We start from the raw sequence: 25,071 nt of genomic DNA on the forward strand, positions 1-25,071 counted from the left end.
CTCCTACGTGCTCAAGGAAGACTTCGTCACCCCGAAGTCGACGACTTCTTAGCAGCTATTGAGCAAACCCTAGGGCCCCATCAAAGGGCTCCTCAACCTGATCACTACATCGGCAATCACACGTCGCTTGAGGGCATCGAAGCTTCGGTCTGGTTCAGAACAGGATTTTCCAAGGCTGCCTTCTATTGAGCACCCGACGAGAAAGCTAAGGATAGCAAACTATGCCCAACAGAACTTGATTGTTATTACCAGCCGATCGAGATCATGTACATGCCAAGAGATCGACAGGAGGATGATCTCCGCCGCTATCTGAAGGATCTTTATGCACTTGGTGAGGCATTCCTATGCACCCATTGCATAGTCGATCCAAACAACCTAAAGGCCCTCCTCAAGAGATTTGGCCCGCGGAGATACTCGGTGACAAAAAAAGGCAGATAGACATCAAGATGTAGGTCATCGCCAGCTCACGCATCTCGTCAGCCCAAGATCCTGCCATCAATGAACGACGCCCAGTATGACCTGATCTACCAAAGCGCTCTAGTGGAGAGCATGTACGATCACCGCCTTTGCGTTGTCAAAATGACCGACAGCGAATAGACACGCTTGGGATACATCTCGGCTGCAGGTTCGATCTAGAATTGCCACCCAGCCGAATCCTGCATCATATTCAACCGCTTTCACAGAAGTTGAAGCATGGCTCTACCCTGGACCCAAAGCAAACATTTGGTTAAAGGTAGCCGAAGCCATCATCATCAACATCCTGCACCAACTCCCTGGCATATGAAGAATCTAATCGTTCGCCGGTTTCTCCTACACTACTGGGACTTGTCCGTGTCTATCGCGCAGTTGGTTGAAGACTGCGAGCCACTCGATAAAAAAAAGCACTATTAACATACTCCGAATACTTCCACCAATCCATAGCCTTCGGGCTTTGACTCATAAGCTATCATACGTAGTCTACACTATGTATGCGGTCTTTTGTTGTCTGGCGCAAAGAGGACGGGTAATACTATAACATTAACGCCCAACTCAACTAGCTTGTCAATCTGCTATGCACACCTGCAGATTTCGACAGCAGAATCATTCCAACTTGCCCAGTTGTACACGACCGGAGCACAAAGGGGGAGACGAAGAGAGGCTAAAGGCACTCTATGTTGATATACCTGTAGAACTCCCGCGGAAGCTTGTCATCACTGAGCATGCTATAGCAACCGTGTCTTCTGACACGTAGTCGACACACAGAAACTGGTTGAAGATGCAAGACACAGCTTCCAGGTTTGCTCCTCTCGCCATACTCGAATATATAAGCTTTCTCGCAAGCACTCCGATGCTCCAAGTACGGATCCAAGTTTCTGTTGCAGAGATGTTGAGGAAATACTCGTAGAGTTTCGCAAGTCAGAAGATGTCCATAAGCAGACGGTGAAACCAACAATTCGCTTGAGAGATCGGTCGCCTTATCTTCTTCGCCTTTCAGTGTTGTGTTCTATATATGTGGATGTCTCTTCGATGAGGCGAAATGCATTCCGGAGTACCACTATCTACAGACCCGTCAGACCCTCTCTCCCTGCGGTCTTCCTAGTCGTCTTCGTGGCTAAATGACGACATTAAGAACGAGTCCAAGCAAGCCGACATGCTTGCTGAGCCGACAGACTTGTCAGTGTTTCCGTTCCTGCTGTGGCAAACCTATGATTCTTGCAGTTCCCCTTTCGACCAAGATTATATACTGGCAATCCCTGGAACAAGACTACTTTGTCATCCGATTTGGCCCAGGGCCACACCATCACTGGATATGAACAGATGGGATTGAAGTTGGGGAGCCGCGAGTTTGGCTCATGGGACAGTTGCGTACAACACATGGACGCCCTGAGTCACTGGAAATGTGATACCTGCGGCAAGCTGTTTGGAAGCGAGCACACAGTCGAAGAACACGAGCGCGCCTTGAATCACCGGAACCCTAAAAGATACGTCGAGAAACCCAGCTCGGAAATGAACGGCTCCGAATACAAGTGCGATAGATGCAAAAAACCTTGTCCCTGCATGGGACTGTTGCAGGTAACATAGACTACCCCGACCAACCAATTCTGGTGTTCTTGCTCGAGCCGCTGAAAACCGAAGAGGTCTAGACTCATCTCATTCAGGGCATCCCGTCAGTGTCCTCTTGAGCTTGTGCGTCCCGTCTACATTGGCTGTCAAATTTATAACCCCAGCAGTAACCCAAGATGCGTGTGTACCCGTGCCTCGCCCTAGTACAACCTAGCCTCCTTCGTCTAGCTCTTAGGAAGGGGATAGTAGGAGATTTTGGAAGAAAGTCTTGAGACTATCAACCTCATCTCAGACTCACGTATGCGTGAACCAGGCTAGCTTGGTTCGGAGAAATATTTGAACAATTGAACATGGCAACCAAGTTAGCGTGTGGTGAGAGTCATGATGCACATTACTGAACCAACTTCATAACTCCACTCGATCCTCTGTCTGCCAGAAGCAGGGGTAAGCACATGAAGCAAACGATGTTTCTCCGAAGCACGAGTACATACAGAGCCCTGACAAAGGGACACCTCGCAATTCAATACCGAAAACCAGGCGCCCCATGTCAAGGTCGTCGTTCCCTTAGGTGCGCTAGCCGTGATCGCCATCCCGAGCTGGAGAGAGTGTCGGAAGTCTGCACCCAGATCGACGAGGCACAAGTGGAAACACTTATACCAATATTTGCTGAAAAGCTGCTTCCTGACAGGCTAGAAGACGACTCTTATCCGCGTCTGTCAGTGTCAAAGGGTCAAAGAGCTGTCAATCTCAAATGACTGGAGGTTCCGATTGCATGCTTCGCCACGCTTGAACTCAGAGGTCAGCTAAAAAACCAGAAAGCCAAGGGTGTCTAAGAGACCTCAAGAGCAATTTAGGCTGACTGCAGACCTCGACTTCGCCACTCTCTCGCTTGCCACTTCCCATTACAAAATGTGTTCAACGCCACAGATGCAAAGACTATTTGATGTCTGCCACATCCCTGATCCAGTCCCTCAGAGAGGCCAGGAAGGACTTCCACGACCTGTTTACGACACCGCCATCTGAATCGCAACTTCTGTCTAGAGCATACCAGCTCACCATCACGGATCCCCCAGTTGTGCGGGCTCGCGCTGCTGCTGCTCGCGTGTCTGGTCAACGAGAGAAAGTCAGCTCGTATCGTCTGGACGTGCTGGCTAATTCCGACCTCGCTTTCATGTTCTCTCTCTTCCGTCAAACATCATATCAACGTTGACTCTTCCACTCACTCATACTTCAACTCTATTTACATGTCGTTTTCGACCAGCCAGATTCAGCAACCAGCATCATGACCAAGAGGAAGCGCAAGTCTACCAAAGCTCACGACACGACTGTCAGCAATGAGAACAGCGAAAGAACTGCGTTATCTCCAATTTCCTCGCCAATATCTTGACTTCCAAAGGCTCTGCCACCGCCATTGTCATTTCGATGGTATAAGCGTCTGTTTATACACTCAGAACGGTTGCTGACTCATATCATAAGGCACATTCTTGTATACGATACCAGCACAAAGCAAGGGTAAAACATTAAAGCAAGGGAAGATAAGATAAGTACAATGTAAGGAAGATCACAAACTAAAATTTTACGACAACAAGTAATGTTGCTAGTAAAGCGAACTAATAGGATAAATGTCACGAAAGACAGGTGGCCGTAGTGTAAGCTGTAACCAAGGGCGTAGCCGAAGAGAGGCAGCGACGGCAAAACAGAAACCCCAACATAAGAGATCAAAGTAGACATAAAAAATAACAACAACATAAAAGGCAAAAAAAGCACTTGTGGGTAGGAGCAGGGATCGAACCCACGTCTCACTAGATACACCTCCTTCCGGCGAACCGGCGGGGATTTACACTAGCATGTCATAACCACTTTGACCATCCATCCCACCAAGCAAAGGACCCCAACTTTAGAAGAATATATATGCCAGGCAAGGACCTTAGCGTGAGGGAGTTTAGACAACTTGGGGCGTTCTGATAGGTGGCCGGGAGCGGGAACGGGAAAACAAGGAGACCGAGAGTCCGAGAACTATCTTTCCATGGCAGCGACAACATATGAGAAGAAGAAGAGAGAAGCGTTGATAGTAAAAGAGGAACAAACAGAAGACCAAAAGACAGCAGAAGAAGAAGTCATTAATTCATACCAAAAGTCACTTACCCCTATTTTCATCCTCAATAATCCGTGAAGAGTCTGGTGGAAAGAGTGGGCCTCGAGTCTCGTCTCTCGCTTTGCACGGGGCTTGACTTTCTGACTCCTTGTTCCTTGCTTTCTTTGACGATCCATACACCACCACTAGTGCCCAGCCTGCTGGCACCCGCCTTGAGCATAGTGGTGGCATCTTCGGCCGTCCTCACGCCTCCACTGGCTTTGACTTTCATTCTGTGACCGTCGGTACGTTTATCTGCCAGATAGTCGCATGCAGCACGCATCAGTCTGACGTCTTCGACTCTTGCGCCGTGTCCGAGAAAGCCTGTAGAGGTTTTTACGAAATCGAAGTTGGCGGCCGAGGCAATGGCACAAGCGGCGACCATTTCCCTGGAGCAGAGTTGCGAGGTCTCGAAGATGAGTTTGAGGATGGTCGGCTGTGGGGCCATGGAGCGGATCAGAGCGAGTTCGTGGTAGATTTCGCTGTACTCCTGTTGCTTGAGTTGAGGCCAGTTGATGACGACGTCAAGTTCGTGTGCACCGGCAGCCAGGGCCATCCGAGTCTCTTGCAGCTTGTAGTATGTGTCTTGGGTGCCTTGGTGGAAGCCGATTACGCTGGCGATCAAGACTTCGCTGCCTTTGAGGTTGGCATGCGCTTGGGCGACATAGTTGGGCCGTACGCAGACGCTCTGGAAAGGACTTTGTCAGCGCCGTGAAGTGTAGACGAGCGAAGAGAACGTACAGCAAAGTTTGCTATTCTGGCCTCACCACAAAGCTCGTCAATCTGCTTAGGGCTTGCATCAAGCTTGAGTAGCGTGTGGTCGATGGTGCGTGCAATGTCGATTTTGCGAATGTCGGGGCAGTAATCTTGTTCATAGACCTCGAGCTCGCGCGCAACCTCTGAGATGATGGCGCGCCATTCCTGTGGTGTATATCTCGTTGTCATTCTGGCGACACTGTGTTCTTGCCTTGTCAGTCGTGGTGCGGCCTCCTTTTCTCTTGTAGCCGCCCATGCGGATGCTATGCGACGGCGCTAGTCATTCTGCATGTGCTACGCCCGATTCATCGACTCGTGCCATCGCGAATTGTCTGTAGGACTGCCCGTTGAACCTGCATGAACTCATGTCACGACTTGCGATGGCATTTCAAGTATGAGATGGAGGAGTCGTTGGCAGTTGAAACACTGATGATCTTCACCACCACGCACGATGATGCAGGGTTCCATCGCTCTCCGCTTCAAACGATAGGGCTAGCATTTACCATTTCACGTGTCACGTCAGACTAGCATTCATCGAGCATCGGGTTTCAAGCAGAGGACAAATCAATTTGCGCAGCTAAAACAAGGCAAGCAAAGGTAGGCTTCCTCAATAGCATACAAACTCCTCGCTCCTCAACGTAACAACGTTAGAAGACAAGTAGGCGATGCCATCTCATCTCCACTATGCAACATGTACAGAAGAACAGCAAAGAAAGAAGTAAAAACTCCATTGACGATAGCAAAAAACCAGTTAAAAAGGAGAAAACGAAAAAAGCCGTGGCTCAGGCCTTGGATATCCGGAACTCCCTTTTTGTGACGACGGTTGTCGGGGTTTGGGTCATGAAACATGTTGCTTTTTTTGGGGGGCGAGAGCGTTTCCCTCTTCTATCCACAATGCGCGCGGCTGACCATTGTTGGTTGTGTGTGCATCTTGATTGGATTCCATTCCGCTTGATTGATAATTTGCGTCCGTCCAACCCTCATCCATCATCCACTTCTCGTTACGAAAACCAAAGCCATGCTTTTCTTTTTGTTTTGGTTCAACGAGACGTTTACTTTCTGCGGAAAGAGCAGCCCTCGGTCAGGCGGGCCTTACCACCGGTGGGCTGGCAAAGGACCTGGGAGCAACCGGCGCAGACAACGACGGTCTGGGCGTGCGAGAAGACGGTGGTGATGGTGAAGCAACCGGGGCACTTGACGTCCATGAAGAAGGAGCGAGGGCCGGGGACAAGCATCTGGGTAAAGTCAGATGGTGTTTGTGTGATTGATTCAGAGTCCAGATGTACGCACCTTCAGCTTGTGCTTGCGGGCCTCGGCCTGAGGGGTGGGGTTGAGGAGATCGACTGCGAGAACCTACAAGGCACTCTGTCAGTCCAACTCTTTGCGCCAATATCGAGGTTCGGATGTTCTGAGATGCGACGCTGTGGACGGGTGGCGGGTGACGGGTGACGACATATTCCGGCGACTTGACAGCGCTTCGCTATGCGAGGGAATCGATTGTCCGTGTGCGATATTGACGGGGTTCGATGGTAGATTGATGGTTGTCGCTCATGTCGTGTGCTTCTCGATGTCTTCGGTCGAATTTGCCACCCGTGGTCCAGCGCGCGCCTCAGAGGTCCGAGAGAGTCGGTCTTACCATCTTGACGGTATTGAATTGACGAGTTTTTGATGAAAAAGTCTCTGCGTAAGTGGTTGGAGTGTTTGACTGTGCTGGTTCGCAGGTAGGCTCGCGGTCGACAGGTCGAAAGAGTCGGGGCAAAGGCGAGGATAAAGCTCCCGCTGAATTTGCCTACTGTGGGCGGACTAGAGCCTTGGCACCCGCTTAGTAACTCTTTTCGTCCGTGCTTTGCCTCTCACTCGACCATCACCGGCCATCACTTCTATTCTGCAACATGTCATGTGCTTCCTTTTGCTTCTGGTTGTGAAGTCTATCGCCTTCTATCATCTGCTTGCTTGCTCTAGATCATGCTCTGCGATGATGTGTTGCAAACTTCCCCCTCTACGGTGGCGACCAGCTTCACTCGGCCGATGAACGCCTTTGACCCGGCAACCTCATCATCACCACCCTCACATCTACTCGAGTACTTTTCCATATCTTGTAATGATACTTGTTCACTCGAAGTTCGATACCGCTCACTTGCACACACCGGCCTACTGACTACTATGCGAACAACCGTCACTGATGTCGCGATGTCCCATTACGGTTATCTGCTCATCACAGGCATGCGTCATTGAGATGATGCACAAGAAGAGCAGCAGACAGCGCTGTCCGTATTGCAAGGCATATTTGCTTCTTAGGATCGTCCTCGCTGCTCATCACGAACGACCTCCTGACCATGGCATCAGCCATGCAACGCCCTCTAGAACCTGTCGTCGGCAACCATAACCTACGATTATAATCCGAATGTTGGAACAACTGACTACACTCCTTCGCCATCGCTTGCCACTCCCTCGACGCTATGCGCTGATGCGCTTTTGGGGCACAAACAATCGACACTCTGGCGAGAGAAACCTATTTGCTTGAAGTCGTACAGGCCAAACCTCATCTTGGGGAGTATCCTCTTATGTCATCAGCAAGTACACCTCCAACCCGAACCTCCACAACCAGATGCACTTCTTGGGTATTCGTCCAATTCTGTGACGATCAAATCCAACCTCTTTATTTGACTTAAAATTCCGCCTCCTTGATGGTCCCTAGTCAAGTTCGAATATAGGAAGACCTCGATATTTTCGAGATCTGCTCTTGAGCGCATTCTTGCAAATTCCAGAAAGCCTTGTCGGATAGTCATGCCGCTACAGCCATTGAGACTTCGCAGGACCTTCTATGAATCCTTGCCAACATTGTTGCACCTATCCGGCCAGGCCGATGAGGAAGGCGCACGGTCATCTTTATCATGACCTGAGCTGCTACTGCTCAGATGTCATCAGGAAGTCGCAGCCATGCAACTTGTCGCTTGAGGTCAATCATTGGTACGATCTTCACTCGACTTACGCTTTGTTCGGGACCGATCTCAATCCGCTTGCTCACCTCTCCAAAACCTCATTCTATTTGTAGCAGTGGTTGGCTGCTGATGACTTTGTCGCAAGCTGAAGCTTCATGCCATCTCACAAGTTCGTACAATCAACTCCGACTGGCGACAATATTTGGAACGATTAAATTCTTCATCAACGTCGAATCTTCTGGCTTCCGATCAGCCTTGGACTAAGCTGAGAAACATCGGCAGTACACAACTACCAAGCGTATGATTCTCTCTTGCCATAGCCTTGCAACGACTTGATGTCACTAAGAGCAAAATATCTGCAACGTTATTCGCCGAAGCACATCTGACGCAACGGGCACTGAAGTAGTCGACAGAGTCTCTACCGTTCCCTGCAATTGTTCCGGAGTGGAACTGCCGCACCATGTGCAAAGATCATAAGGAGTGGCCATATCAGGACATAACAGGGTTCGTGAATGACACAGAGATAGCCTGACCAGGGCTGTGAGATCCATCTAGGCAGCGAAAAATGGACGACTCGAGATCACCAAAAAGGTAGAGGAGCGAGAGTGGATGCTACCATTCTGCGACACAGTTGTTACGATACAGCTTGCCAGCTTCCTAGATACGACTGCTCTTCTGGTCTCTTCGAGAGCACTATGCATTCATGAGCTGTATGTGATGCCGCGACTTATGGTGTTCCACTAGTCCATCGTCTGACTGGTCTTGGGCCGAATGAATCTCGGATGAAAGACACAACCCTTTCGAAACCAGGCTTTCGGGTGTAAGCATTTGCTTCCGCCGTGTCACGAGATCTCAGATGGTTTACCCAAAAGACTGCTCGAAGCTCTGCTGGCACAGACATGTCCCCAGACCGCCAAGTTCACGATGGTGTACTCTGTGAAGACAAACTTCCGAGGGATGATTGTACATGTTTGTTCGACGTCTGACTCATGTTCGAAATCAGAAGCACAATCCACGCTGTCGCAGATACATATACTGTACCAGCGAAGCACACTTCAACAACATCAGCATTCCTGATCCGGTCTCGTGGTCTAGCGGTATGATACTCGCTTAGGGAGATACAGCTTCTGCTGTTTCTTGAAAACTCTAAGCCAATTGCGAGTGGTCCCGGGTTCGATTCCCGGCGAGACCCCATCTTTTGCTTGTTGTAGCATCGTTTTTGGTAGAGGGAGGGAGTGTGAAAGAGGTGGTGAAGGTTCGGGATTTTTGGAAAATTTGGTAAAAGCACTTTTGATTGAGAGAGAGCATGTAAACACCTTTTTCTTTAGCTCCATTCCCGGCGAGGCCCCATCTTCTTGATGGTCGACACTCACTCCCTTTTTGCTGCATGCAGGTCGGTTTGTCCTCCAAAAAGTTCATTCAACATTTTCTTGCCAAGTCAATTTTTTCTTCAACGCCTGGACCCTGTTACCCCGCAAAATTCCCAATCCCACGCGCAACTTCGTCAAAGCTTGCCTTGGCATAAAAAAAATCATTTCTACTCCCGGTCTATCCACCCTCAACACCACCAGGACAAAACAAAAAGAAACAGACAGCTGAATGTATAGGAATAGCCGAAGGCGGGGCTCGAACCCGCGACCTTGAGGTTGTGCTTATGACAATGATAAGAGCCACACGCTCTACCGATTGAGCTACCCCGGCAGGTCTGATGATCAAGTTCACTGAGTGAACTGGCTGCTGACTGATGGAAGCTGGATCTGCTGTGTCGGTATATGTACTCTTGTCATTTTGCTTCTGCAATGTCGATTGACTTCGTATAGAGAGACATCCAGCACAGGAATTGACATCTTGCTCATTCTGGTACATATGTACCAAGAGCAGACCTGAACCGTATCTCTACCTCAGCTTTCTATGAACATAGCCATATCCTAGCAGTCAGCGTAAAGAGTAGTCTTGTAGGAACGATTTAGGCACAGTTGAAAATCGTACGCTTGGGAAGAGTACATCGCATCTGCTGACCACTTCTGGCTTCATAGTGGAGGTACGGTAAGCAAGAAGAGTCTATAACTCGTTGCTGTCTGTGTGAATGGCTTCGTTTCCATACAAATCGAAAGATAATAACCACTATCAAAATGCTGCAACTTTCCACGCACAGTCATTTACATCCTACGACCTAAATCTGTTAATACAACATTATAGGCTTACGAACACAAGACAAACTAAGTCATAACGTGAAAATTAGTCTACAAACATGTTTTTTGTATAGTCTAGATGGCTTAGGTTAGCACGTTCATCGTTCTGGACTGTCCCCATCGATTGCTCTACGAAGGCATTATGCATTGAAATCATTTCCTCCCATAACCAACAAGCTCGCTTCTTCCTTATCGTTTAGCTCTATAGCCCTCGCTCCTTCAGCATTCTTGCTTGCTTGCATTTGTTCATTCCAAAAAAGGAAAGAACGAATAACAGTTCGTTCTAAGAAAAGGAAGGAGTGATCGAGGATGAGCTTTACCATACAGAAAGGAACCGTCAAACAAATGGAGAAAGACCGACCCGCGAGAGTTAACTGTAGAGGAAGGAACGACCCATAAAAGTCACCCAGAGAGGAAGGAGCGATCAAGAAAGGGAATCACCAGAAAAGAAGGAGCAACCGGACAAATGATGAAGGAAGGGATACACACATAAGGAAAGAGCAACCCACAAATTTGGCTCGAACAAGAAGGGACGACCGAGAATCAGAACTACTCAAACAGAAGTTGCGACTAAACGACTGAGTCATTCGTTTAACGAGGCTGCAATGGACACCAGGGGGACAGAGCGACTAACGAACTGCGACTGGAAAGGAAGAAGCGAGTGAGGACAACAAATACCGAACAAGAAGGCACGATCCACGAAAGCCCTCTGAAGAGGAAGGCCCAGCCTACAACTGAATATACCAGAGAGGAAGGAAAGACCAAAAACCAGAAGAAGGAGAGACCAATATTGGAGACCACCAAAAAGCATCCTAGCTCACCATGACCTCCTGTTCTTATACCTGTGAACATGCAGGATCTCTTTCAGATTTTACAAGATGTCCAGTGAGAGCCTGGATCTCATCCTTAGTCGGACTCTCGCTGAACAGCTTGATAGTTTGGAAAAGATCCTGCGTTTTGATGCATAAAGGTAGGGTATGGATTATCGCTGAGATGGTGTCCATTCTCTGAGAATTGGGCTGGTTTCCTCGACTCTGAGTGGGCATTTTGATGAATTGCAAAGATATTTTGCATTTCTACATCGTGGTTCCAGGGTGTGCGATGCCACCACCCCAAATTGATAAGGAGATTGAAAGATCCGAGGATGATGTAATCTGCTTGTCAGAGTGCAGTAGGTTGATTGATCAGAGGATTTGTAGGTAGTTGTGATGTTCAGAAGCGCCGTAGACAGTCTCCCCTATCGACTAAGATATAAAACAATATGACGGGAACAGAATTGTCTTTTACACGTGCAACATCTGCGTGTGTTGTTATGGAATTGGAGAGGAGGGTTGATGAGAGCAGGGTCTCCATGTCACCTTTTGGGACTTGAAAAATCCGTACTTTTGTGCTTTCTGTTGCGTTGATCATGGACACAATGACGCTTAGTGAATCTGCTCATTTACTTACCTGCTCATCACAATGTCGTGATCGGGCGGACAAGGTGTTTGGGATCTGACGACGATCGAGCAGCTGTTGCTTGGTCGTTCTCTCGTCTGCACCAGGGGTCTCGATCATGCAATCTTGCAGCGCTCAGCTCCAGATAAGCAGAAGCCAGAAGATCCCGAGGAACGCTAATAAGCATCGTGGTATGACCATCGCAATGGTCTGAGTAGGACATAGTGCCGCTAAGAACCTACAAATCTTGCCATCAGATCTGAATAGATGAAGGCTTGCGATGAAGACCTGTCAATCTGGCAGGTATCGTGTACATTGCATCGAAGATCGATGAGGGTATCAAATATACGTTGGGTAGCTGCTTTCCTCGATGCAGAGCAGGGGCCAGGGATACCGACAGAGAAGCGAGGTGGACATGCGAAACATCCTGCTTTCTCGTTCGCAGCGGTTGCCGGCAGCTCTCATGTTCAGTGCTTGCAGTCATCAGGTTTGTTTTTGGGCTCTCTTGAAACAGGGGTCACCATTGCCAGATCACTGAATCGGGCGATTTGGAATCATTCATCCGTGATCTGGGCATTGACGGCGCAGTGCATCATGGTCCCTTGCAGCAGGCACGCGTGAGACAAGTGCCGGAGGGCGTTTGTCCTTTCGGACAACACGTGCATTCAGTATTCAGCTGTAGATACCGGTTCGGAGAACCCGAAGCAAGGAGATATCATCTCAAAGTGGTTGCCGATCTTGGCGACGAGATCTATTGTCGCTGTGTTGGTCGACCTGCAGGATGCCTGAAGATTGAATCTTCTCCGAGACAACGGAAGGATGAGCCACAGGTGTTCGAATAAAGATCCGACCCCTGATGTTGGGACATGGAAGACCAAGGACACAGGGTCAGGATGTCTAACATAAAGTCCCAGGCGAGAGGTCCCATGCCGAGGTGATCCTTCGTGACTCGAGTAGGATTGCTGACTCGTCAACAATCGATGATCATGAGATTTCCCGAGTGATGTCGAAAGGCCAGGGAATCTGAAACCGGACGAGAACAAGGGCAACAAACCAGGAATTGTCGTAGCGCGCAGTTCGGCGCGAGAGATGCATTGCATGAGCAATTAGATGAGGCTGCTCTCTTATACACCGGGGCACACTCGGACGAACTCTTCTCTCCCAGTCCTGCCTTGACTATTGTTTAGCTTCTCAGCAGCTTATTTTGAGCATGGGTTAGATATATTAAAGATCCAAAGTGACGGGAGCGCGAGAAACCAACAACAAGAACTATCGAGATGGCTGATCGACGGGGGAACGATGGATGGCTGTGGTTAGACGCGCGCGGCGTAGGCCTGACGCTCGAGGCTTGCGCAATATATTACTTGCATTGGCGCCTTCTGGATTTTGGGGACAGGGAGACGACCCGCGGAAGTCCCTGATAATTGACAGTTGGATACTCGAATGCGATGTAGAAGAAGAAAAGGATGTAGGACTAGACTTGTCGATAGACCCATCAACCTTAAAGGGCGGCAAGGGCTCCGAGTATAAGCTCCAAGGTCACTCGACAAGAGACGTGTACCTTATGCCGGTCGAGCCTACTTGTGATAGCGTGAAGACGTCTTTCTGCCAGGGAGAGCAATGTACCCGTACGACCCACTTAATTGACAGAAATCACTTGCATGATTGCATCGTATCTCCGGTCTCCTGAGTTCACATGGATAGATGAAATGAATCCATAACAAAAAAGGGGAAGTGACGAAGTTCGAGATCTGTCCGGTCCAAACTTGTGAATGAAGCCTTTTTTAGGTCAATGGGCGATGGTGGAGACCGAAGGACGCGACGTGAAGAAAAGGAAACAACGTTTTCGGGGAGTGGGAAGAGCTGCGAGCCGACGGCACGGATCGCTCGAGTGATTGGCCGGGGCAAGATCTGATCCCGTCCCTCTAGCAGTATGGAGCTTGTCAATCATCATCCTTTTACTAGTCAATCAATATATTTACCTTTCTTACCTCTGACTACTGTAGGTGCTAAATGCTTGACAGACCACGACCCATAGATCTAGAGACGCAAGAGATTCAACCATTATTCAGGAGTACGTATATCCGGGTCGTGGAAAGAGATCGCGACGAATGCGCCAAGGACAACACATCATTTTTCGCTTCAGCGCGGAAATGTTGGTCATCTTCAAATTTCCTAGAATAGTCTGCTAATTTGCAAGAACTTTAGCTGTGAATTGATACAGTAAAGTTGATGAGCTGTCAGGTGGTTGATACTCCTGTCAAACTGACGGTACGGAGCGGTCCGGCGCTGTGACCGAGAGCCCCGAGCTTGACTGCGAGGTGGCTGGAGCATGGCTGAAGAGCACTGACGGTGGGCCATGACCCGTAGCCCTGAATACGCAATAAGTTGCTCATCCGATTTTGCAATTCGAACTGCCGGGAATGTGTTGAGACGACAGAGACAAATCGAATGTCACAGGCACGAGGTTGGTGAATGGTTCTTTGCAATCGACGCCAAGTGGAGAGGTTGATGTTAGATTGAGAAACTACCTAGTAGAAAGGAAACAACATCGTATCGACCCCTGGTCCTGCGTGTCCGAGAGAAGGAGTAGCGACTCCGTGAAAGCGACTTCAAGAAACCCTGAAACTCCCCTGATTTTTGACTCGGTTCTCTTTAGAGATATCCGCAGGCGTTAAGACATATCGTCATAATAACCTTCTCATAAACCCCTTCGAACGCCGATCCTAAGGTTGTCCAGCAAAAAGAACAAAGGAAGAAGGAAATAAAGGAAACGCAAAGATGCTCTCGAGGCGCACTGGGAACGCCTTCGCTAAATGATACTTTGGCGCGACTTGATAAACTGAAGTTCTGATGGAAAGCAGAGAAGATATTAAGGAAAAGGGGTGACCCTGAGAAATGTCTTATGTCGTTACGTCGTCATGCTGCTGGTTTGTTGTTGGCTGTCGATTGCGAATGAGTGGAAGGCGCAAATAGTGCTTGGGCCAGATAGATTATGGACGATCGAGCTGCCGTATGCAAGCAAGAGTCGTGCGCGATCAACGGCTCGACTTGCTCTTGCTACGTGTATTGGGCACAATGTATTCCTTGCTCGGGTCCCATTCTTCAGGATGGAACTCTGGGTTTAGGAAGTGGGTACGGTTGAAATGAGAACTGTACGAGTTTAGTGACCTCATCGAAACAGACTGATGGTCAAGACTTACTGTTTGAACTGTGCTGTCTGACAAACAGAGTTCTGAGCAGTCGCGGCTGCAACGTTCTGTCCGTTTTGTTCAAACATGTGCGTGGATGGCCTGAAGTTGCCCTTGCCGCCATAGCTGAGCTGATCGTAGTTGAAGAACGTGGTCTGCGAAACGGGTGAGAACGCGTAATCAGTGGTTGAGGTGGGCGAGGGAGTCTGAGCCGCGGGAGCATAAGCAGGCGTGACAGCAGACACGGGAGCCGGCGGTGCGTGGTGCTGGACAGACATAGGTGCAGGCGCTTGCACAGGAGGAGGTGGCATAGCAGAAGTGGGGGCGGAGTAGTCGGATACACCGTAGAATTGGTTGGGCATCCAGTTGGACTGGCTTGAAAGCAAGGACATTCCAGGGATCATGGTCATAAAGTCGGACATGCCAAGGTCCATGACAGGCTCTTCGTAGTGGTGGAGCGACGACTGCAGGTATGTTGGCACAGCGATAGGCTGGCTTGGTGGTGGCTGCGTGAAGATTTGATCTGGCTGATACAATATGTCGTAATGACCGCTAAGAGATGGATTAGTCGTGAAAATAGAGTGCCGCCCAGCAAGAGTGACTTACGGTCTGTAGAGAAGACGGATGATCTGACTACTCGAAAGGCCAGGCGCGAACTGATGAGCGTTGACCTCCGTGCCAGCACTGCGATCAAGGTAGATGACTTCCAAAGAGACACCGGCAGGCTTGAGCAAGACGTCAGTTAAGGCTTGCATTCCAGGATGATCGATCTCGATCTGGTGAGGGTCGATGTTGGCGTCGCAGTAGCTGGGAACAGTGTGAGGAAGCACGAAGGGAGCATAGTCGTTCGGGCGAGTTTTCATCCATGCTGAGGTAAGTGTCTGCTATGGTAAGTATATCATCAAGCAATATGGGAAAAACCATGGCCTACCTTGAGGTATGTGATGATTCCGTTCTGGGTTTCCTCGTTGTTGAAATGCTCGAGGAGGAAGGCTTCGGATTTAGAAGCATCGGCTGACATGCACTTGCGTAACAGACCATGGATCTCGTCAGCAAAGTCTTCCCAGATGAACTGGCTGTAGCCAGCCATGTTGATGACATTTCCCAGAGACTTTAGGCGAGTTTCTTCTTCCAAGAACTTGGTTCTGTCACCAAAACGAAAGAGGTTCTCGAAGTAGCCAAAAGCGACAGCTTATGATCCCGTTAGAACATGCGCATAGGGAGTGTCAAAACTTGGGTCGTAGCTTACCTCTCCAGCCACATCTCCCATCTCCACGAGTAGTGCGGTAGTGAGAGTACTTGTGGGGAAGTGCCTAAGATAGTGAAATCAGTAACCAGTGGTGAAGTCCACAACAGGATAATCCGTACCGATGTTTTTGTGCGGTAGACTGGGTCAGCAGCAGCATACTCTTCAATGAGAGCACTCGTCAGTTGCTTTTCACTGACAAAGGGTCCCTGTGAAAACGCATCAGTTGACGGGGTCCGAAAGCTTGTGCGACGACGACACGAACGGATGCGGGGAAGGGAGGAAACTCACCGTCACTTCAGGTTGGAACTCGGCCGACAGTTTCTGAAGCTGTGCCATCTCGTCTTCAGACTGTGAATATGCCATAGCTGCAGGCGTGTGTCGGGGTTGTTGAGGTTGTTGGTGTTGATGAGAGTGGATAAATTGAGAGTGGTCGACCAAGGGCTGGTGATGGTGGTGGTGCTGATGATGAAGCTCGGGCATTCCAAGCGCCGATGGCCGCATTGGCATCTGCATCTCTGCTGGCCGGTACGACGTGGTGTACGACGAATAATCGCCATAGGGATACATTCGATCGCCTTGATAGTAGTTGGGCACTCCCACGTAAGTGTACATGGCGATGATGGTCAGAGTATATCAAGCGATTGGACGGGTCGTATTTGAAGGATGCTGATTATTGCCGGGTGTGGAAAGCGAAAGCAAGAGCGAAGCAGGCAGGCAGGCAGGCAAGCGGGCAGCTTGAGAAGCAAAGAATGATGGAAGAGACGAGCAAAAGACGAAACAAGAAAAACACCGAGGTAGCAGGAGGTCTATCACGCAGGCCGTGGGCGTGAGGGGTGGATGGGCTTTTTCACACAATAGCCTTGTCCCCTACGTGATAGATTGAGGTGCAGGAAGCCGGGGAGGTACTGGCACAACGATGGGAGCAGAGAAGAGAGGGATCCGTAAGTCTGGGAAAGGTTGAGCAAATGTTCGGTTCCCTTGCTGCAGTAGAACAAGAGGATACAGGGGGTACTATATGAAGAGATGCGAAGAGAGTATAGGTCATGCGGCTTGATTCCTGCCAGGCACCAAAAACGCGTGCCGGGAAAAAATGTATCAGAGCATACATATCCGATCGGGTCACGAAGATGGAGCGTGGCAATCGACTGGAACTGATCCAAAGCTGGGAGCCAATCTAGAAAACCACTAGACTCGGCGCCTCATGCACATCAAACTATCACCACACCTGTACTGTGAAACAGAGGCTGATCTTCGAGTGGGACAAGATATAATGGATTGTCTGTGAGACAAATTCGGTCGACGAGGGTCGGCACGCCAGCTCCGAGTAGAGATACGAGGACATGACACCTTGCTAGCGATTCAGATGAAATCGTCATATTCTTACAATGTGATTTTAATATCGAAAACATCCAGCGCGCCGAGTGGGAACCAAACTTTGGACAGCGTCTCTTTGGAGCAAAATGCGACAGGTCGGGAGACCTAGCGAAGTGGGTGCTCCTCGACCCGACGGAGTGGGTGCTAATCTGAACGCACAGGGTTCGTCGATGGTAGGCTGGGTTTGATGCCAGCTAATCAACTAGGAGCTTCCGGGCCGCAGAAGATCATTGGGCGGCTCCGAAAGAGCGGGGATCGATGTGTTCATCTAGTAGTACAAGAATTGACTACACGACAATGCAGCATGCAAGCTTGCTCTTTACCTGTCTCTCATCGGCAAGACCTGTTTGCACTCTGGATGCAAGCTTACGGGCACGGGATGATCCCATGCAACAGTCATCGCTGTGACTTTAATATATCTCGACCTTGGGATCGGTTCTTCACTAATCATTATTATTCGTTATTTTGTTGCCCTTCTACCCATGTTGCCCAAGCTACACGTCCAACACCAACATCCATGCCCCACCCTCAGAGATGCGACCTGTCTGTGCTGGTATAAGAGGCTGACTCTGTGTGTTACCGCAAAGCAAAAAAAGAAAAGCCGTTTGTGCCCGATGATGTCCGGAGCGTATTAATGAAGAGAGACGTTTACGAGCAATATTTCATCAATCGCTGACGGGAGTACAAGGAGCGCCCAGAGAGAGGTTGGAAGGAGAGGGGCATAGACCGCTTTGTGTCAGCAGCATGCGCAAGCGAAGAGGCGCATAATAGTTCTTCCAAATAGCGTTCCGGGTATCGCCAGGTACGCCATCCGCTGCAGATTTGTGGCAATACTGTGGAGTTGTGGTGTGGAGGCGAGGCAAAGGGCCGTGATTGGCTGACGTTCGACATGCATGCAAGTCATGTCGAGATGCATTCAACCTGGGACCCGGGACTGAAGTCTGCGCTTTCCAGCAGGCATGTTGGTACGATGCGCGGAGGGCGAAAAGTACGCCTCGGGATTCGCCATGGATGGCGCCCCATCGTCACCCTTGAAACCCTCACCGTCGTTCAGGACGAATGCAGCCAACGAACGCACGGCCGAAGTCCAGTCGGCGACTGCGTGCATGCGATCCAAGTCTGCCCTGCTTTCGATCTCGACGGTTCCGGCTTCTTGGTTGATCTTACCGTGGAGCTTTTGATCCATAATCAGGAAGCCTACGATGTCTTGAACCTCTGGGATGGAGATGTTCAGCTGCTTGGCGATGAAAGAGAGGCGGAAACGCGTGTAAGGGGCGACCAGCTTCACAACGGCCTTTGTGCGCATGTTTCGCGTGACTTCGTCAATGTTCTCGGCAATGAAGGGGTCGGCCAGCAGATCCTTGTTCTTCTGCAGGATTGACTCGTACCGGTGAATGTCGTCTCGCTGGTAAGCGTCGACCAGCTCGGTCATGGCAGCAATACGAGGATCGTTCTTGTATGGCTTGGTCTCCTGCGAATCAAAGGGGTTGATATCGGAGCCCATCAGCATGGTCGTCAGAACGAGATACTTGAGCACTTGGATTCTCTGCAATGAACCGGCCTCGTCGTAATTGCGGAAAGACTCGAAGAAGTCGGACTGAGCCTCTTTCCAGTTCTCTGCAGGTGACGGGTCAGCAAAGGGGGTCTAAAAGGCGCAAGCGTGGCGTTCCCGAACCTTCGCTCATATGCATCTTGCCACCACACTCTCGGATGATGCCCATAATTTTGGGATGAGGCACGGCCGATCTGACCTTGAGTGCACGTTGGTAGAGAGCCTGAAAACGAGATTGCAAGATTAGCTCACGGCTCACGGCGTCAGTGACTATCATGAGATATGGGCACGGACCTTGAGGCGCTTGTTGTTGCGAGTTTCGGCATACATGAGGATTTCTAGAGCGTAGACTTCGAGCGAATATGTGCCCTTGCTGGGGTCGTCGGAGCCATCTTCGAGCTGACAGGCCTTGTGTAGTTCGCGCACCTTGTCCGTCAGGCGACGGTAGTCCTTCTGATCGAGCCAGAGACGGGCCAGCTTTGTGTTTGTCTTGAGCCAGAGACGCTCGTTATTTGTACTCTGGAAGGAGTCGAGCGTCTTGGAATAGAACTGCTCCATGCACTTGTTGGCGGCCTCGTCTTCTGCGTTCTTCTCGATGAAGTCGAGCATGTTGTTGATGGACTTTTCCGAGTAGTTACGGGTGACGGCTGACTTGACATAGGTGAGCAGTTCCTGGTAGTGCTCAACGGCTTGATCATAGCGGCGTAGCTTGAACTCGAGCTTAATGGCCTGTTTCAATCCTTTGAATCCCCTGGCGTTTGTGTTAGTCTATGTCTTTTGCTGACAGCAACAGCGGCACATACCAGTCTCCTTTCTCCTCTTCAAGTGCAGGAACACCAAGGAACTCGTCGATGGCTTCCTCGGGGTTGTCGACCTTCAATTGCTTGGCGTTGTAGTACTTGTTTTCGATGTCGACATCGCCGCCCTGGTCCTCATCTTCGTCTTCGTACTCAAAGTCGTAGCTGCGTGGGTGTCAGCATTCCTCTCGGTCATGGACAGATGTCTCGCATATCTCTTACTCCTCCTGGTCAGAGTCCTGCATGAAATCGTCGTCGTCGGACATTGTGGCGGCGTTGGGGTGTGGTGAAGGAAAGTCGACAGGTCTTTTCTTGTGAGGGAGGTACGACGATCGGTGGTACTGAAGTTGCGGTGACTGAGCGGAAGCACAAAGATTCAGAATCTGTGGATGGCTTGGTGCGTGAGTAGAAGGTGATTGTCGCCAACAGGCAACAAGTGACGGAGTGAGCTTCGTGTTCCACGTTCCAGCCAGCTCGGATGACGGAACCACACGATAAGATAAGAAGCTTGGCATGGATTCAACTTCTCGCGCTTCGCAAGTTCATCATCAGCTTCCTCATCAGTATCCGCGACTTCACTAGACATCTCACGTTCACAACATATTCAGTCTCATTCATTCTACTGGGTTCTGGTGTGGCCCCTAAGAACTTGACCGGTTCTCATTTCAAACAACAAACACAGCTTGATATCACCATGCAGCGTCACGAATAGCCACACCAAGCAGGACAAAAAGACTATTTCGATGGGCTCATACTTTTATCATGAACTCTTCCGTACAGCTGTAGAAGATCGAGACGGCCAGTTTTCAGCTATCGGTGTCAGAAGCCATACTCGCAGTCTCAGACGAGGCTTGTCTGGAACATTTGCCAAGGGACCTAGACAGTGACATCCAAAGCATACCAGCGGCACATTGGCAGATGAGTACTATTTGATCTTTTGGGACTATGGCACACTTTTTGCTACGCAGAGTGACAAGCCACGTGCAGGGACTGCTACCAGTCAACGCTTCAAGACGTAGAATTGGCAAGCCGGCGATTAGCAAACATGTTGGTCGCTACATAGCAGAAGGTGAGTGGAAAGTTATGGAAGTTGGTGCTGAGACATGTCAAGATATCGGGGGCGACATCGCCAGCGGAGCGTGTCTCCGTCTGGCCAGATGGCTCTTTTTGACAGTTGCGGAAGGCGCATCTGGGTAAAGATATCTAAGCCGACGGAGGAGAGATGTTTTTGGAAGGTGCGGAGTACAGAAATGGGGTACATATGCGGCTGCCCCGTGCGTATTTCTCCAACGGTGACGCTTCGACGAACGGTGCAACTTGCCAGTGTTTCTTGTAACTGAGCAACCGTCAACGTCCAGTTCGACATTCAGTCTGCAATTCTCGTCTTCATCTTCTCTGCGACCCAAGTGCTTATTGCTATTCTTCGACCTGCGACTCGTTCCCAAAGTCTTGGTCTATCGGCCTTGAATTGCGTAGTCTACGTCAGCTTCGGATAGCCAAAGTCTACGCCAACATCCCCAGCCTCCTCGACGCACTAGACAGCAGCCGAAGACAAAGCCCTCAGCTCGCTGTGCCCAACCAAGTCCTCCGTCAAACAACATCCGACTGTCCAAATGCCTCTCTGTGGTGGAACGAAAACCGTCCAGCGCAAGCTGGTTCTGCTGTGCGTCAAGCATCACGTCGCATCGTGTGCCGCGACTAGCGTATACTGACAAGGTGCTTGTTACAGAGGCGATGGTGCCTGCGGAAAGACGTCGCTACTAAACGTCTTCACGAGAGGGTGCGCATGACCTGCCTTGCTATGACTTGCGACATTGCTAACATGCGACCAGATATTTCCCTACAGTCTAGTAAGACCATCCTCCACCCCCGATGCGTGCCGAACGCTCATGGCTAACCACTCTTGCCGCGCGTAGCGAACCCACCGTCTTTGGTACCGCCTCTCGAGCAGTCCTTGATCCTACGCAGCACTAACGCGGCTCAGAAAACTACGTTCACGACATCTTCATCGACAACGTACATGTAGAACTCTCCCTCTGGGACACGGCCGGACAAGAAGAATTCGACAGACTGCGCTCGCTTTCCTACGATGATACCCACGCCATCATGCTTTGTTTCAGCGTACGCGATTCCCGTCCATGTAGAAAAACAAGCCCACGAAGCCTCGACTAACAAGCCGATAATAGGTCGATTCGCCAGACTCGCTTGAAAACGTCGAGTCAAAATGGGTTGCTGAGATTGCCGAGAACTGCCCTGGTGTCAAGCTCGTCCTCGTTGCCTTGAAGTGCGACTTGCGAGAGCAGGCGAACGATGACGAAGAATCAAACGAGCCCAAACGTCCCATGATTGACTACAAGCGCGGTCTCGCCGTAGCCGAGAAGATCAAGGCACTCAGATATCTTGGTACGTTTGATCTACAAAGCACAACGTCAGGTGGCAGCTTTGACTTACAGTGGCGCAGAATGCTCGGCCATGAAGAATCGCGGCGTCAACGAAGCCTTTACCGAGGCTGCCCGTGTCGCCCTCCAGGTCAAGAATGTCAAGGGTGACAAACAGAGCAGCTGCCTTGTCATGTGAAGACCCGCCTCGTCTTCTCGACCACAACACCCCTCTCATCCCTCTTCCCATCCTCCTTGCAGCGATCTTTCTCTTCTTGCACAAACATTACTATACCCCTTACCCTTTGTTTGGCCTTGCTATTTAATTCACGCCCTTTTCATATTTGCTTTTATGACCAATTCATGTTTGATCTCTACTTGCTCACAAAGTCTCGAAGCCTGCTGTTTTAGGCTATTGTACATGTCTCACGGGTTGTTGTTTCCTTATCGCTAGTTTTTATGAGCTATATATGCACGTCTCCAATGAGTCTTGACAAGGCCAACGTTTTAAACACAGACCTTGTTTATAGTGAAATCATCATTTGTAGTGGATGGGCTTGGGTGAAAGAGTATACATTAAGAGAAGAGAAATGGCTACAACATGTCTATAAAGTGAATACCACCAATGATCTAGCCTTCAAACATGCCATGCTGCAACTCAATGCCCATGTCTCCAGCCATCGCTCTCATCTGCTCTTCGATATCGGCATCCATGCCTTTGCCCAATCCAAAGAATTGCTTGATTTTTGCATACCAGAACCAGACATCGGTGCCTACCAGCACGACTCTGAATAGCAAGTGGTTGGCATAGTACTTCCAGCGTTGAGAGATGCTGAGGTGAGGTTGCTCGGTCAAAGCACGAGAAGCCCACAAGCCGGTAATCTTGACGCGGTTGACAGGAGAGCCGAGGAACTGGTTGTTGCCTTGGACGATGCGAAGGTTGCGGCCGATGAAGATGAGTTCTTGAGGCCACTTCTTCTCGTCACCGAGGATCTCGCGAATGCCGTTGCGCATTTGCATTTGCATCTCGTAGGCTCGTTGGTTTTGCTCTGACTTGGTGAGCTTTTCAATACTCTTGCTAGTACTGTTGTCTCCGCCGGTGTAGGGACGCATCAGGGTTGCAGAGGCAAAGAGGTCAGGTGAGTTGATGCCCCAGCCCTTGACGATGCGGCCGATAGTGTCGTTGTCAAAGGTCATGAGAGATTTCCAGAAGAGTGCGTAGTCGTGGCGGAACTCGGGCGACATGCGAATGTAGAGACCGTGGTCGATAAGAACAAGCTCGGGCTTGCCGTTAGGCAGACGACGGATGAAGATGTTTCCCGGATGAGGGTCGCAGTGTACAAGACCCCAGAGGAACATTTGAGCAGAGAAGAGAGAGACCATAGTTTCCATGACAGGCTTGTAGTTGAGGCCTAGACCACCCTTGCCAGATGCGCCCTTCCAATCATCACGGGTAGGCTTCAGCTTCTCGTTGTTAGGATCATTCGAGGGTTGGACGCCTTCAGGAGGAGGGAGAAGCTCGCCACCAGCACCGGGACTACCTTTACGCCAGCCCCCGTGCCAGGTCGCTTCAATACCTTCTTTATCCCACAGTCTGACACCCTCGATCCACTCGGCAGTCATGACACGTCTGGAGCTGAGCTCGCGGTAGACCTTGGGAATGTAGACCTTGCCACGTAGACGAGGCTCATTTTGAACGAGAGATCTCATCTCATTGGCGTTGTTGGCTTCGTTGAGAAAGTCGGTCTCCAGCATGAGGCGCTCCGAGATGTAAGGTACCAGACTGTACAGAGGAATGTCGAACCACCATGTGTAGATCTTGGAGACGACCTTGAAGGTCCACAGATCCCAGCCAACCTGTCTCTCAATCTCTCGCTTCTGAACCTTGATGGCGACTTCTCTTCCGTCGGGCAGACGAGCCCAGTGGACCTGAGCAACACTGGCACTAGCCCTTGCAGTCCTCTCCATTATTCCCGTGTCGGATTGCAGGCCGTCGAAGCTGACACCGAAAACCTCCTCAACCTCTTTCCCGAAGTCCTCCCTGATGACCTTTCTCACATCTTCCCATTCGTTCTGAGGAGCGTCGTCGAACATGGAGGCGAACATCTTTTGGAACTCGGGTGGTAGGATAGCACTCTGCATGGCGATGGCCTGGCCAATCTTGAGGTAAAGACCACCATTGTTGCGAAGGAGATGGAATAGTCGTTCGGCACTGCGATGGTGGACGTCGGCTACTGAGTCGGCGAAGGGAGGGTTTGCGCGGAAGTTGATCTTGTAGTCGAGAGCAACGACCAGGCCAGTCTTGAATGTTCGTGCAGAGCGAGTGATAACGGCATCGAAGAAGTAGCTGTCAATTCCCAAGACGGTGGCTGACAGCAGACCCAATTGGATAAGTCTCTTGAGGAGGGCTCTCGTTCGGCGATATTGTTTGGCTGCTACTGGCTTGCCTAGCGACTCTGGCGACGGTGGTACTAAAGGTTGGAACTGTGATTGATGTCGTTGTAATTGCTTTGCGACTGGGCCTCGAGTCCAAGAAGGCGATAATCTATGCGGTACTCTGCTACTACGGTATGCTGGTCTTGACAGCGCCGCAATGAAGGCGCCCTGACGGCATGACGGAAGCATCTCTTCCTATGCCTATGCTCTCTCCGTTGCTCTGTTGAAATGGTCTTGACGAATATCCGTCTCCCTAGTCGCGTGAATGTGAAAGTCGCTCCAATAAATCATGACGTATTTCATGCGCCAAGTCTCCGCAAAATCCACTTCCTCCAACTCGGCCTCGCACGTCTCCCATACCAATCGACAACCTAACTGATGCCTACCCTCGACTTCACAACCTATGCACAACGTCCAATGTTTCTGTACCGCACTATTTCCACCAGCAAGATCAGCACTTCTCTCCGCTCTTCGGCAAATCACCTGCGTCACATCCCTTCACTCCCCCGCCGTCTTCCCCATTTTCTCCGCTTCTCATGCATCATATATGCCGTGTTCCAGGCCAAGACTGAACATATCCGCTGCACTAT

At 50.2% G+C, this 25,071-nt stretch overlaps 9 protein-coding genes across 9 annotated transcripts; 2 read left to right on the plus strand and 7 right to left on the minus strand.

Moving 5' to 3' along the window:
- Positions 1–4,202: 4,202 nt before the first annotated feature.
- M438DRAFT_268241 (deoxyribose-phosphate aldolase) lies at positions 4,203–5,122 on the minus strand (the record flags this gene model as incomplete). Its single annotated transcript, XM_029900237.1, has 2 exons — positions 4,203–4,865; positions 4,919–5,122. The coding sequence occupies 2 exons, from the start codon at positions 5,120–5,122 to the stop codon at positions 4,203–4,205; spliced, it is 867 nt and encodes a 288-aa protein (XP_029763410.1).
- An 863-nt stretch (positions 5,123–5,985) lies between these two features.
- M438DRAFT_372758 (uncharacterized protein) lies at positions 5,986–7,271 on the minus strand (the record flags this gene model as incomplete). Its single annotated transcript, XM_029908369.1, has 3 exons — positions 5,986–6,168; positions 6,224–6,286; positions 7,269–7,271. 3 exons carry the CDS (start codon positions 7,269–7,271, stop codon positions 5,986–5,988), a joined length of 249 nt encoding a protein of 82 aa, XP_029763411.1.
- Positions 7,272–9,246: 1,975 nt separating this feature from the next.
- Positions 9,247–9,823, minus strand: M438DRAFT_165258 (uncharacterized protein). Its single transcript, XM_029899071.1, has one exon. It carries the CDS (start codon positions 9,739–9,741, stop codon positions 9,424–9,426), a length of 318 nt encoding a protein of 105 aa, XP_029763412.1. The 5' UTR covers positions 9,742–9,823; the 3' UTR covers positions 9,247–9,423.
- A 786-nt stretch (positions 9,824–10,609) lies between these two features.
- On the minus strand, positions 10,610–11,099 carry M438DRAFT_165269 (uncharacterized protein). The gene has a single exon (XM_029899073.1). It carries the CDS (start codon positions 10,917–10,919, stop codon positions 10,659–10,661), a length of 261 nt encoding a protein of 86 aa, XP_029763413.1. The 5' UTR covers positions 10,920–11,099; the 3' UTR covers positions 10,610–10,658.
- Positions 11,100–12,705: 1,606 nt separating this feature from the next.
- M438DRAFT_165265 (uncharacterized protein) lies at positions 12,706–13,290 on the plus strand. Its single transcript, XM_029899072.1, has one exon. The coding sequence runs from the start codon at positions 12,808–12,810 to the stop codon at positions 13,192–13,194; it is 387 nt and encodes a 128-aa protein (XP_029763414.1). The 5' UTR covers positions 12,706–12,807; the 3' UTR covers positions 13,195–13,290.
- Positions 13,291–14,703: 1,413 nt separating this feature from the next.
- On the minus strand, positions 14,704–16,307 carry M438DRAFT_268595 (cysteine proteinase; the record flags this gene model as incomplete). The annotated part of the gene is made up of 6 exons (XM_029900268.1): positions 14,704–15,247; positions 15,302–15,576; positions 15,627–15,886; positions 15,945–16,008; positions 16,064–16,150; positions 16,233–16,307. The coding sequence occupies 6 exons, from the start codon at positions 16,305–16,307 to the stop codon at positions 14,704–14,706; spliced, it is 1,305 nt and encodes a 434-aa protein (XP_029763415.1).
- Positions 16,308–18,234: 1,927 nt separating this feature from the next.
- Positions 18,235–19,933, minus strand: M438DRAFT_268226 (CSN2 COP9 signalosome complex; the record flags this gene model as incomplete). Its single annotated transcript, XM_029900235.1, has 5 exons — positions 18,235–18,935; positions 18,994–19,093; positions 19,165–19,621; positions 19,674–19,832; positions 19,890–19,933. 5 exons carry the CDS (start codon positions 19,931–19,933, stop codon positions 18,235–18,237), a joined length of 1,461 nt encoding a protein of 486 aa, XP_029763416.1.
- Positions 19,934–21,017: 1,084 nt separating this feature from the next.
- On the plus strand, positions 21,018–22,302 carry M438DRAFT_343601 (uncharacterized protein). The gene is made up of 7 exons (XM_029905018.1): positions 21,018–21,330; positions 21,397–21,447; positions 21,500–21,517; positions 21,584–21,600; positions 21,652–21,788; positions 21,854–22,070; positions 22,129–22,302. Exons 1-7 carry the CDS (start codon positions 21,281–21,283, stop codon positions 22,242–22,244), a joined length of 606 nt encoding a protein of 201 aa, XP_029763417.1. The 5' UTR covers positions 21,018–21,280; the 3' UTR covers positions 22,245–22,302.
- Positions 22,303–22,597: 295 nt separating this feature from the next.
- Positions 22,598–24,743, minus strand: M438DRAFT_343602 (ABC1-domain-containing protein). Its single transcript, XM_029905019.1, has one exon. It carries the CDS (start codon positions 24,668–24,670, stop codon positions 22,676–22,678), a length of 1,995 nt encoding a protein of 664 aa, XP_029763418.1. The 5' UTR covers positions 24,671–24,743; the 3' UTR covers positions 22,598–22,675.
- Between the last annotated feature and the right edge of the window lie 328 nt (positions 24,744–25,071).

Source organism: Aureobasidium pullulans (genome assembly GCF_000721785.1).
Source record: "Aureobasidium pullulans EXF-150 unplaced genomic scaffold scaffold_4, whole genome shotgun sequence".
Classification (NCBI taxonomy): domain Eukaryota; kingdom Fungi; phylum Ascomycota; class Dothideomycetes; order Dothideales; family Saccotheciaceae; genus Aureobasidium; species Aureobasidium pullulans.